This window comes from Lithobates pipiens, unplaced genomic scaffold (assembly GCF_037356315.1).
Source record: "Lithobates pipiens isolate NorthernLeopardFrog02 unplaced genomic scaffold, aLitPip1_a1.2 Scaffold_10, whole genome shotgun sequence".
In the NCBI taxonomy this organism is placed as follows: domain Eukaryota; kingdom Metazoa; phylum Chordata; class Amphibia; order Anura; family Ranidae; genus Lithobates; species Lithobates pipiens.
Window position 1 is genome coordinate 219,804,382 of NW_027507686.1, and position 13,890 is coordinate 219,818,271.

A 13,890-nucleotide genomic window follows, 5' to 3' on the forward strand; every position below is an offset into this window, starting at 1 on the left:
CATGCGCGGGAGTGACAATGACGCAGCTCCAGCCACTCACAGCGCTGGAGCCGCGATACCCCGGAAGAAACGCAGAGGGAACATGTCAGCTCCCTCGGCGTGGATCGGGCCAGATGTCGGGGCCTCGTTCTAAGGTAAGTATTTCATAACTAGCTCATTATGCCTTTTCCTTTGCAGGTCAGGAAAAAAAAAAAAAAAACTTCAGCGGGTATACAACTGCTTTAAATCATCTGACTATAATGCAGGTACAGCAATTTAAAAGATGTTAAAAGTCTTAGCCCCTGTACACACGGTCGGAGATTTTGCCAACCAAATCCGTCGGATTTTGCCCGTCGGATTTAGTCCGACGGATTGTGTCCGAAACTGTTGCATACACACGGTCGGGCCAAGTTGGCGAAAAATCCGATCTTTCAGAACGTGATGACGTAATTTTGTTACGATGGGACTACATTCAGGCTAGTAGCCAATAGCTTTGATGTAGGAATTTGATCTGAGCATGTGTGGCACTTGGTCCGATGAAAATGCTCTACACATGATCGGATTAGGTCCGTCCGGCCCAGTTGGTCATGTTGGAAAATTGGGTCGGACGGAGATTCGGATGGAATCAGTCCGATGCATACCACACACAGTCGGATTATCTGATGACACGGTCCGATAAGACTCATTCCGACAGATTCTCCGACCGTGTGTACAAGGGCTTACAGATTGCTTTCCTTGGAGAGGCGTCACAGTCCGACAAGCACCCTGATAAATCATAGCTAGAGTGCTCCAATCAGCATGGATGAACTTGGCTGAGCACAGAGTTATAGATCAGAACAGGTGTGTCAAGCTTGTGCAGAGAGACCGCTGTTTCCACGGAGAAAGCAAGACACCTTCTTAGCTGAGAGCAGAGCTATAGGTCAGAACAGGTGTGTCAAGCTTCTGCAGAGAGACCGCTGCTTCAATGGAGAAAGCAAGACACTTTCTTAGGAGCATTCTTATTCCCATTTTCAAAGTTGCTAAGCTAGATCCTAGACATGGACCCTCAGTACATTCCACATGATATGGTAGCAGTTCTAGGCTTGTATTAAAATAATAAACATAACTTCCAAGATTGGTGCTAAGGAGGGATGCTGCGGAGCTCACACTGGCTGGACATTTTGTTTTTTTTTCCTTTCAGCCTACAAGCTGCAAAAAAAATTTTTACTTATTCCTGTATCCACACAAATGAGAAGGATGGAGGAATGTCCCCTGCAGACCTGGGCAAATTGCATCCCCAGGACCACATTTGGCCCTTTGGCTGTCCCTAACCGGCCCTCAATAAATCCACTGTCAGCATGCCTGTCAGGTTCAGAGAGGCACACTGACAGATGTTCATGTGGAGAGCTGCAAGAACTGGAAGGAGAGAGCCTGAGGAGGTGATCCGTACCCCAGGAAGGCTCAGTTCTGAAGTCCGCTCTCTCCTGACGTCACCAAGATCAGTCCTGGCACCGCGTCATCCCGACTTCAGGAGTCTGAATCCGCAGGGTTATGCCAGTCTCAGGGTCTCAGCAGGCCCCTGAGAGGCTGAGAGGGCCGATCCCACCCCTCCACAGCTCAGCGCTCCAGTGAGTGTGGGGGAACAGAGCAGGAGAGCTGCTGATTGACAGTCAGCAGCTCTTCTCTTGGGGATCTGAGAGAACCGAGCCATCGGCGGTGTTCGATGGCTCGGTACTCAATGCAGAGACGCTGAGAGACAGATGCAGCATCGGTTCCATGCTTCATCCACCTAGGTAAGTTTGAATATGGGAAAAAAGCCAAACCCATACTTCTCCTTTAAATGTTAATCTATGGGTGCAGGAATAGGATGTATGACTTACCCTACTCCTCAGGTACAGCGGGTTCCAGGTACCAGAAGGTACCCTTACACTAGTCAAACATTTAACTTCTGCGGTGGTGGTGGGGGGTCTAGATTTTTGTCTAATTTCCGGAGTTCAGTTTTAAAGGTTAGCCAATATTGCACCAAATTTCCAAATGGACCCTTTATGTATTTATATAGGGTGATCATTTCCCTCCTTAGTCGCCTCTATTTAGGAGAGATCAAACCTTTCAGACCTTCCAGGGAAGAAATATATCAGCCAAGTCTGGTTTTGCAATACATTGCTGCAGATTTAAAAGAAAATGATACAGGTAGTTTTCTGAAATACGTTAGACATATAGTGATTATCAGCTGTGCTTACCACAGTATTTTAGTTGACAATAATCAAACGTCATGTTGGTGTGAAATACATAGCACCACGCGCCCTCATCATCCCCATCTGGGTTCCTGCAATAATTTTCCTTCAATACGACCTCTTTACGAAATTCCTTGCGACTGTGCAGCTCCACCTCTACTGAGTCCCAGGGGAGACATGGCAATCCTGATATAGTAACTGACAGATTCCCCTCGTATTCTAATCCACGGTTTGGCTCGCAGTGTTCCTCCTCTGTCTGATCTGGTTCCTGTTTTACTATAAGAATTGGCTCCACTGTGGTCTTTTTTGTACCTGCAAAGACAGAAACTCCATTTTAAAATTTACAATATGTTGGCAAATAGCAAATTTGGCTGCATTCTGGATGCAAACAGAGCCCTCCAAGAGAAAGCTAGAAAGTTGATATTCTGTTATGCTAACATCATGTATACTATTGTATGCTTTGTTTATATGGGACGCATGATAACATTTATATGAGGCCAACTCAAAGTCTTGTGAAATTCTCTGGTTCTTCTTTACCAGCAGCCGGACTTTGTAAAAGCAGAGTCTTTTATTTTTCCAAAACAAGCAAACAAAATTGACTTATTTTCAGTATACAAAAACACAAACAAACAGTCCATAAACTCCAGACAAAAATAAAACTTTGGCTTACTGCCAGTAAGAGCCAATTCACACAGGAGCAACTTTGGATCCAACTTGAAGTCGTCCCAAGTTGCCTCAAGTCGCGCAACATGATAAAATCAATGTAAGTGAATGAGAGCCGTCTTAGGCTCGGTTCACACAGGGGCGACTTGTCCAGGCGACTTCGCTGCCTGACAAGTCGCTCCCCGTTCTGTACTACGGAACCGTTCTAATAGGAGCGACTCAAGTCGCTCCGACTTAGAAAAAAGGTTCCTGTACTACTTTTGCGGCAACTTCGGGCGACTTGCATTGACTTCTATACAGAAGTCGTTTTGCAAGTCGCCGCTGAGGTCGCGGCAGGTCGCGGTGCTGCAAGTCGTGCCGCGTACTGTGTGAACCGAGCCTCAATGCACACTACTGAAGTCTTTCCGACTTCAGAAAAGGTTCCTGTACTACTTCAATCCGACTTCTAGGCAACTTGTACCCATTGATTTCAATAGAAGTTGCCTCCAAGTCTGATCCCCTGTCTGAACTGAAGCAACTTTCCAGGAAGTAAAAATAGTTTTCTAGGCAAACCCCTCCCTCCCACAGAGCTGATTATTATGTGATTGGCCACTGGTAAAGTCTCCTCTCCTGGAAGCAACTTCAAGTTGCCTTGTAAGTTGCCTCAAGTCGTGCTGTGATTCACACTCAAGTCGTGTCCAAGTTGCCTCCCAAAGTCTCGCTCAAAGTTGTGTTGCCTCTGTGTGAACGGACCCTAAAGCTTATCCTTTAACAGGGCTATAAAGTCCCCACCTGCATCTGAGGTCCACATAAAAGGTTACTACAGCCAGCAATGTCTCAGCAATGAACAGCACACAGCTCTTCTTCATAAACATGTCCTGCTTCACCTCAGACCTCATGGACACCTGCTGACAGCTTCGTGCCCATTTTAGCTCTATCTCTTAGACCGGCAGTGGCATCCCTAGGGAGTGGCTTCTGGGGCTATAGCCCTGAATCTGGGGCCCATAGCCCTGAGTCTCTCACCGGGTGCAACAGTCAGGGCCTGACTGGCCTACCGGGTTACCAGCAAGGCCGCCAAGGCGGACACATGCGCAGTGACATAATGGTGCCATTTTTAAATGTAAAGCAGCAGTGTCACTCTGTGAGGTCTCGGCTGTGGCGCGCGCCTCTCATAACAGCCAGGTAAGATCCATCTGCATCCTCTGACTACCTCCTGTTATTGTTTTCCTGTAGTATGTCTGCAGCCTCTGACCATCTCCCCCTGCACCATGACCGCAGCCTCTGACCATCTCCTCCTGCAACATGTCTGCAGCCTCTGACCAACTCCTCCTGCAACATGTCCGCAGCCTCTGACCAACTCCTCCTGCACCATGTCCGCAGCCTCTGACCATCTCCTGCACCATGTTCGCAGCTTCTGAACATCTTCTCCTGCACCATGTTTGCAGCTTCTAATATGTCCTCCTGTCCCATGACTCTTGCTTTATTTTCCTCCCATATATCATATCATTTAATTTATTTACAGTAAAGGTGGCCAACAGTTGGGTTTCTGTGTTTCTCAGTCACATATGTGGGTACAGATCTCATTAGTAGAAATGTTAAAATCTGAAGTGAGATATATTGTGTAAATATTATTTTATTGTATATACAGTATCTCACAAAAGTGAGTATATCTGTCACATTTTTGTAAATGTTTTATTATATCTTTCCAATGACAACACTGAAGAAATTACACTTTGCTACAATGTAAAGTAGTGAGTGTACAGCTTGTATAACAGTGTACATTTGCTGTCCCCTTAAAATAACTCAACAAACAGCCATTAATGTCTAAACCACTGGCAACAAAAGTGAGTACACCACTAAGTGAAAATGTCATTATTGGGCCCAAAGTGTCAATATGCCCCATAGATGCACAATAGGGTTTAGGTCTGGATACATGCTTGGCCAGTCCATCACCTTCTTGGAGGTCTTTTTCGTGTCTTGGAGGTGTGTTTGGGGTCATTATCATGTTGGAATATTGCCCTGTGGCCCAGTCTCCAAAGGGAGGGGATATGCTCTGCTTCAGTATGACACAGTACACGTTGGCATTCATGGTTCCCTCAAGGAACTGTAGCTCCCCAGTGCCGGCAGTACTAATGCAGCCCCAAATCATGACACTTCCACCGCCATGCTTGACTGTAGGCAAGACACACTTGTCTTTGAACTCCTAACCTGGTTGCCACCACACATCTGAAAACAAATAAGTTTATCTTGGTCTCATCAGACCACAGGACATGATTCCATAATAATCCAAGTCCTTAGTCTACTTGTCTTTAGCAAACTGTTTGTCCAGTCAAGTGGCCCATAAAACTAGTGGTGGCAAAGTGATGGATCGGGAAAACAATCTAAGGTTTTTTATGATCACAAAGATGGGGGGGGAGCAGGGAGGACAATGTGTCCCTCCAGGGCCTGTGGGGGACTTGTTACACCATGCCTCCAGGAACTAAAGTGCAAGTAAGTCCCTGTATGAATTCCTCCACAACTAGTGAAGGACTACAAGTCCAAGCACTAATGCCTGAGACCTAAGGATGTGACCCCCCCAACTAGCGATGGACTACAAGTCCCAGCATGAATCCCTGAGATCTAAAGACATGTCCCTTTAGATCCCACAGGTTCATGCTGTGACCTATAGTCCTTCACTAGCTGGAAGGGACACATTCTTAGCTCTGAGGGGTTTAAGCTGGGACAGTGGGACCTGTACTCCATCACTAGTTGGGGGGGCAGGGGTGTGTGACACATCCTGAGCTCTGAGGAGTTCATGTTGGGACCTTTAGTTCTTCAATTCTGGGGTGTTACAACCCCAAAATTAAAGGGCTAAAAGTCCCAGCATGAACTCTGGCTGAGATTTAAGGATGTGATCTCCTCCTCTGCTGCCGGCTCATGTTCTCATGACACACATGCTCTAATTCATACACAGTCAGTCAGTGACAGTTCCCTTCCCTCAGGCAGGCTCCTAGGTGCATGCTGCCACACAGGCGAACATGGAGGGGGAGATGGATGAAGCCAAACCGTAATAGGTGTGGAGGAGGCAGAAAATCCTCCTCTGCTCTGAATGCTGGGGCCTTAGCCTTGCTTTCCTCCTCTGGACTGTGACGTCACTAGTTGCTAGACACCAGGCGATCCTAGCAACCAGTGCAGACGATAGAGGCCAGCAGTGGAACAAACGTGTCTTGGCCAATCGAGTCCCTCTGTAAGTAAAGCTATGCCACACAGAGAGGGACACCACTGCACATTTCCCTGCACAGAGAGAGACACCATTTCCCGTTTCCCTGCACAGAGAGACCCCGCTCCACATTTCCCTCCACAGAGAGACCCCGCTCCACATTTCCCTCCACAGAGAGACCCGCTCCACATTTCCCTCCACAGAGAGACCCCGCTCCACATTTCCCCCAACAGAGAGACCCTGCTCCACATTTCCCTGCACACAGAGAGAGAGAGAGAGATACCACTCCACATTTCCCTCCACAGAGAGACCCCGCTCCACATTTCCCTGCACAGAGAGAGAGAGAGAGAGAGAGAGATACCACTCCACATTTCCCTGCAGAGAGAGAGAGAGACACTGCTCCGCATTTCCCTGCAAAGAGAGAGAGGCATTATTCCGCATTTCCCTGCAGAGAGAGAGAGACACCGCTCCACATTTCCCTGCATGGAGAGAGACCCCGCTCCACATTTCTCTGCACAGAGAGCAGGAGCGGTCCATCCATTAGGGGTGCCCGGGTGCCACTCCCTTTTAATGGACAGCACAGTGAGGCTGCCATTGATGGCACAGTGGCTGCATTTAATGGTAAGAGTGAGGCTGCATTTAATGGGCACAGTGGCTATAATCGATGGGCACAGTGGCTACAATTGATGGGATCAGTGGCTGCAATGGATGGGCACAGTGGCTGCAATTGATGGCACAGTGGCTACAATTGATGGCACAGTGGCTACAATTGATGGCACAGTGGCTACAATTGAGGGCACAGTGGCTGCATTTGATGGCAAGGTGGCTGCATTTGATGGCAAGGTGGCTGCATTTGATGGGCACAGTGTGGCTGCATTTGATGGGCACAGGGTGGCTGCAATGGATGGGTACAGTGAGGATGCAATTGATGGCAGAGTGAGGCTGCATTTGATGGCAGAGTGAGGTTGTAATTGATGGCAGTGAGGCTGTAATTGATGAGGGTTTTTTTCAGTAATTTTTAGTTTGTTTGCACCCCCCCCAAAAAATTTGGAGCACCAGCCGCCACTGGCATCGCTCTGAATTGTTTGCAAGGGGGGGCCTCAAGAGTGATTCCTTTATCAACATAGTAAAGCCTTGTACACATCACTTTTTTTTTCTTTTATCTTTTTGCTCAACCCAGCGAGTTGAACAAAAAAAAAAACTGACAGCTCTGGTTGGATTCACTGAGCACGAGAAAAAGTGACCTCAGCATTGATCACTTTTCAGCAGAGTGACAGTGCCTGCTGCATGTGTGTACAAGCCTTTGGGCACAGACTGGTGTGCTGCGGTTTGGCAACAGTGCTTATGTACACAGTTTTCCTTAGCCGCAGTTCCATGAGCTTCTTTTAGGTTGTGCGTTTTTACTGCAGTTTTTTTTATAGTGCACCAAAGATGCAGCATGCAGGCATTTTTGTGCACTTTCACAAAATGCAGGAAAAATATGCAAACTAATTGGAGTCTATGAGACTGGGGTGGGGGCTTGTAAATGCAGGAAGACAGTGAGATCATCAATACTGCAGCACAACAGTGTGTGCCCACATCATAGTACATGGGACCAGGTACTGGCTGTTGAAAAAAACCTCCTTAACTGCAGAGGGGGGGGGGGGGGATTTGAGGGAGCAGGAAGGGAGAGAGGGGGCGAGGCCAGTCACAGCTCACTCACTTGGAAGGAAGGACCCAGCAGGAGGCTCACTGGCTTGGTCATCAGCTCCCAGATCAGCCCATGGAGAACACCATCTGATTTCAGCTTAAATGTTCCAGCTCACACGTCCTATTCACAGACTCAGCACTAGACATATGCATTGACAAAAAATTTGTTTGTTTTTGTTTCATTCGTTTACTTGCTTTTTTCGGAAATTCAGATTTTCAAATTTCCAAATTTCCGAATTCCGAATTTTCTAATTTCCAAATTTTGGAATTTCAAATTTCTGAATTTTCACATTCCGAATTTTCAAATTTCCTAAATTTCGGAAATTGAAACATTTGGAAATTCGGAAATGAACAAATTTGTCAAAATTCATTAAACTAATTCAGAACTAAACGAATTGCACATGTCTACTCAGCAAAGGGGCTACCTGGAGTGTGGACGGACACAGTGAGAGAGAGGGCTGGAGGAGACAAAGCAGATCCACCCTCTTCCATTCTGCTGTGCTCTGAATGGAATGAACACGGACTGCCAGCTCAGAAGCAGTGAACAGCACTGTGACAAGACAACGCTCACAGCACGAACGTTCCTGCATGCTTCTGGGCTTTTATCCAGCCCTGTCAGCCTCCCTCCGGAGTCACCCAAGCAGTAACACTCGGACAAATGCGAACTGCACATACTCAGTTTCCAGCTGGGGAATCAGAGCGGCCCGGGGGGCAATTGCATCCCCTAACTAAAAATTCTGTTTTCACGGAGTCCCCCTTTAAGGCGTGCACAGGTAATCAAACCAGACGCTTGCATGTTACATGATGCTGCTCTGGGGATGGGACTAGCATATTCCAGGCTGTGGTAGATACAGGCTAGTGTGTGAGTAAATGACAAATCAAAGTTGTTTGGACAGTGATATCACCTTTTAAGGGGGATAAGGGGCTTGGTCATACTGCATTCCTCAAGCTTTACATCAGGAAGGTACAACTATACAAAGGACCTTATATTGCTTCTTAACCAACATTAGAAACTTAGAATTCATTAGTGAGCCACAATATGAGTCAGCAATAATAGTGAAATATGAAATATGCAATTTCCCCAACAAGCGGATATTGGGCCGTAAACCATGTCTTATTGCAAAGAAGGCCCCAACTTTAGGGGATATCCTAGTTCTTAGTGAATATGTCTCTAATTGCATATCCGTCCAGCCTATTTGGCCACTACCCTTGGGTATGTTCAAATATGAACATTGTTCGATATGCAGATATGTCCACAGAACTGGTGTCTTTTGGAACTCCGTGCATGAAAAATTGTTTACCATGTGATCATTGTAAAACTGTTCCTTAACATGGGTGTTATACCAGATTATATGCTTCTGCCCAAAAATCTATTTAGGGAAGACTAGAAGGGCGTTGGGAAAACGTATCAGGGAGCATGTGTCAAGTATTTCTACAGGAATCTTTCTTAGCGAAACACTTTCAGGAACTCTATGGATCTCCACCTAAGGGCTAAAAATGTGTGGAATATTGCAGCTTAATCTACCAGACAGAAGAGAGGACAAGGACAAGGCTCATCCAGCAGGAGGTGGAATGGATATTTATGTTGAACTCTCTGTCCCCTCTGGGTTTAATTGATGAGGTTTTTCTGCAATCCTTCTTGTAAACCTTGTTTCCCTGAGTTTCCAATTAGTGGTTTAATAGTGTGGCCTTGTAGCCTTATTTTTCATAATTACAAATCTCATCCAAACACTTAATCCTGATAGGTGTACCGACAAGTTGTTTTTTGTTATACATCTGTAATGAATTATTTCTATATCGTTTGCCTGCTGCTTTAATTGGGTGGCAATTAGTGAATGTACTGATTATTATAAAGCCCTGAGGTAGCAGCATTTCCTGCATGTCCTGGATAAGTGGGACGAAACATGTTGATGTTTAGGGGTACCACTACCCCTCCACCGGTACCTCTATGTCGGGCTAGAGTGCACACTAGCCTATATCTGTTATTGGCTTCTGCATCTGCTGCTACTCAGCCGATATGTGGCCCATGGATGTATGCAGCTTTTAGTATGAGAAAGGGCAGTCCAACACACCCAACCAGGGAAAGGTGAGACTACTTTAAAGATGTATGGGTGATCAGAGGCACTACCAGTTACAGCCCACCTCCCAGTTGTTGTTTGGATGTTTCATATTATATCTGATTGACGGAGAGTTACATTAGCGGGTTACTTTTTTTTTTATACTGCATCACTGTTTTTAAAGTTACAGTACACAGTCCTTTTGGAGTGTGCCAACCTATGGACATATGGCTATATAGCACAGCTGGCTTATAGCGGGTCCTTTTTGAATTCCTTACTACATATTTGATCGATGGAGAGTGTTGTTGGTGGGTGTTAGCCTCATATTGCAGTACTGCAATCATATGGTCCCTCCGAAGCATGCTGGCTTATGGACACATGACCATACAGCAGCTGGCTTATAAATACGGTGTACACGTGCTACTTCAGGGATAGTTGTAGACAGGAATTGATTGGGGTTTTTCGAGAGGGGTAGGGGATATGGGGAGAGGAAGGGGAGGGAGATTTTGATGTGGTGTGGTGCTGTGTAGGGTTTCTTTCACCTTTTGGTCTAGTTTAACTCTTTCACTGCCACAGCCATTTTTGCATTTTTTTTTTTTTTTGCACACATGCTTAAAAATTATTTTAGGCCCGGAAATTACATACCAAACTTTTTTTTTCTTCACATAGGGGACAAACATCCCAAAGCTGATGATTTTTTTTTGATGACAGGTTCTCTTTAATGAGACATTTAAGGTCTCTCTGTGCACCACTGAATGTAACGCAATACAGATCGCATTGCATTACATTCTTTCCCAGGTATGTTGGCTGAGGATACAGGGAGGCGGACCTGGAAGTGACGTCAAACACTTCACTTTCTGGGTCACAAGGAGGGTAGGATAGCGGATGTAAGTCTGCTCTGTTCCCTCCCCCCTACCCAGTGGCACCTGCTATGTTGGTCCTGGGCCAGCAGATGGGCAAGTGGAACCCAGGATACATGGCAGGGACATGCGCATGGGGGGTGGGGCGCCTAAATGCTTCCACCTGATAGGCAAGAGTCTACTTGTCAGATTTACACACAATCCCGGTGGCTGTATCCACCAGGAATGAGTGTAAACCCATTTTTATATATTTGGTAGCCATATTTTGTGATTTGGTAGCTTTAAGTTGGTGTCTCTTCACCTTTTCATTCTTTTGTTTTTGCTTTAACCATTACAGGCCAAGATACCCATGATCAGGGTTAATGGCTCTTTCCCACCCAAAAACTCCGGGTCCCACATCAGGACTTACCAATCTTGACAAAAAAAATGTAAATCAGTTTTCTCCTTTCTAACTGAACCACCCCAGAGAACCTCTCACCATGGCGAGAACACCTGAGTACTCAAAAATTTCTCTTATTGTCCCTCTTAAAGGGACCACAACCTAAACAAAGGGGACACCTATCTCTTATCTAGGACCCATCCCTGTCTTTCTGTACAGTCTCCTAAAAATCGAAATGGACTATACTTTCCTCTCTAATGATCTGTCTCCTACCTTTACTTTATTCAAGCACTGTAGCCTATTTGGCATTGACTTCTGGGAGGATCTGATGCTTGTACCACCTATCAATCGCCCTGTGGTTTTATTCAGTGCTGTGTCCTGGAGTGACTGATGTGTTGGAGGAGTGAACCACAGTGCATTCTGGGGAAGCCCAGGCATCTGTCACTCCTGTAAAAACTGAATGCTAAAGAGTCTGACAAAGGCTGTAGCGCTGCAGAGGCACCAACCACCACCGAGGCTCCTCTGTCGCAGGGAGCTGCCATATGCATTTTTTAAGGCAACTAACTTGATCACTTTGAAGTGGAACGCTATGCCCATACCCGAACACAGAAATACTCCCCAACAGGGACACAAACACCATGGTTTGAAACCTTCCCCACTCAATCCAAAACTAGAAAAATGTCTACATTTTGGTGGGATTTGCAGGTTTGTTTGTTTTTTTGCTGCCAGAACAGTCTTTCTGGATATCTGAAATCTACTTTCATGGTTATAATACATATCAACCTTGTTAGTCATTGATTGACTGCAATGTTCCTTAAAGTTATATCTATGCCCATAGTTGGTCACACCGGTCAGCCACAAAAATTAGGACTTTTTCTACAGCCTACCTGTAAAATCCTTTTCTTGGAGTACATCATGGGACACAGAGCAGCCAAAATAACTAACTGGTTTATACACCATCTGCTGGTCAATGGACACTGGTAAATCAAACAAGAAGTCCTCCCCTATATAACCCCTCCTACACAGGAAGAACCTCGATTTTGTAGCAAGCAATAAACTTCCCAGACAAGAGGGGAGGGATCTCTGTGTCCCATGATGTACTCCAAGAAAAGGATTTTATCGTACATTACGGGACACAGAGCAGCCATAATAACTAACTGGGATGTCCACAAGCAATGCTTTTGAGGGGAGGGAACCCATTTTGACCAAATAAACACCATCAGAACAACAGGATCTATATTGCTGCCTACCGTACACTGCATACACTGCATCAACGCCTGAACAATCACTTGTCGATTCCATTGGGAAATAGTCGACTTAGATGCTGCCTGTCCCTTCTTGGGACCTTCTGGCAATACAAACAGAAAGTCAGTCTTCCGCATCTGAGCCAACATCCTTAGACTGCCACTATTACTGTTTGTAATACACTGAGACCAAGGCAGTCTCCTCCATGTTCTTGATGTCCACCTGGTAAAAACCCAGTGGATGTATAAACTAAAGACCAAATAGCAGTCTTGCATCCCTGGACCACTGACACCTGATTGCGGATGCCCCAAGATACTCCCACACATCTAGTAGTGAATCTCTTCCCAGAAAAAAATGGGATTTTGCCCTTTAAAACCATAGGCATCCTTGGCAAATTGGTAGATCCACTGCTAAAAATTTGACCTGGATGCCGCCAGCCCTTCCTGGGCTCTTCTGGCTGCACAAATCAGGATTCCTGACCTGTGCCGACAACTCAAGTAGACCCTGAGTGTCTGAACTACCTCTAGAGTAGGTAGCAATCTTTCTCCTGCCGACTGTGGATCAGAAGAAAAAATTAAAAAGCAAGACACTGTCCTGATTCAAGTAAATACTAGAAACCACTCTAGGCAATAGGGATAGATTAGGACGCAACATCACCTTATGACGTGAGACCAAGAATGGCTCCTTGCATGAAAGAGCCGCCAGCTCTGACACTCCGCTTAGTGAAGTGATAGCAACCAAAGAAGCCATCTTCCAAGATAAGGGACTTACAGTCTCCCAATTGGTTCCAACAATTGCCTCTGGAAAGACAGCCAAGAGCGAATCCCAGTCCCAAGGACACAAAAGTGGCCTGACATGTGGGACTACCTATGCTACAAGCTGTATGAATTAAGGAGTGAGAAACAATGGCCTCTGGAAAAAATGGATAGAGATGAACTAGAACACTTAATGGTACTTAAGGCCAATCTCCTTTCCCCTACTGATTGGCTTCCCCCAGGAAAAAAATACTTTCAAGTTCTGTAATCAGGGTTCCCTAAAACCAGCTTCCAGGGGCTCAACAGTGTGAAGATACAGGTCTCAAGACCATTAGGTCCTGCTGACCTAGGAGTGTTGAAGAAACGACCCCCGCAAGCCTCACTAAGTCAGCATATCAAGCCCTTCTGGGCTAATGCAGCTAACACTATTATCAGTGTTACTGCTTCCCGTATTCTTTGCAAAAAAATGTGGGAGAAGTCAAAACAGAGGTAAAGCATCAAATAAGGGAGAGCTAGTCCCTAAGGTGTTACCAGTGCACATGCCCCTATTGTCGGTGGGACTTTCTTCCCAGACACAACCTGTTCCCACTTGTTGTAGAACTTGGAATGTAGTAGATCCACCTGCAGAGTTCCCCTTACCGTTATTCTATACCTGGAATATGTACTAGTGATAATGGTATCATTAATTGTTAGCGCAAAGAATAATGTAACTGAGATGAAAATTAGTAGTGATAGAGACACCACTTGTTGTACTGTGTCAGATAGAATATTGTTCACCTTCCTGAGCCGCATGACTCCAGGTGGTTAAAATATATATGCCTGCAGAGGCATTTCAGGATTACACTCACAACTGGTTCCCCCCAACATCCAAA

At 45.8% G+C, this 13,890-nt stretch overlaps 1 protein-coding gene across 1 annotated transcript in view; it reads right to left on the reverse strand.

Moving 5' to 3' along the window:
* Positions 1-13,890, reverse strand: part of F2 (coagulation factor II, thrombin) — an 86,275-nt gene that overhangs the window by 47,963 nt on the left and 24,422 nt on the right. The window contains exon 7 of the mRNA XM_077461474.1: positions 2,199-2,504. Within this exon, the coding sequence (XP_077317600.1) occupies positions 2,199-2,504 (306 nt within the window). The remainder of the gene's footprint in view (positions 1-2,198; positions 2,505-13,890) is intronic.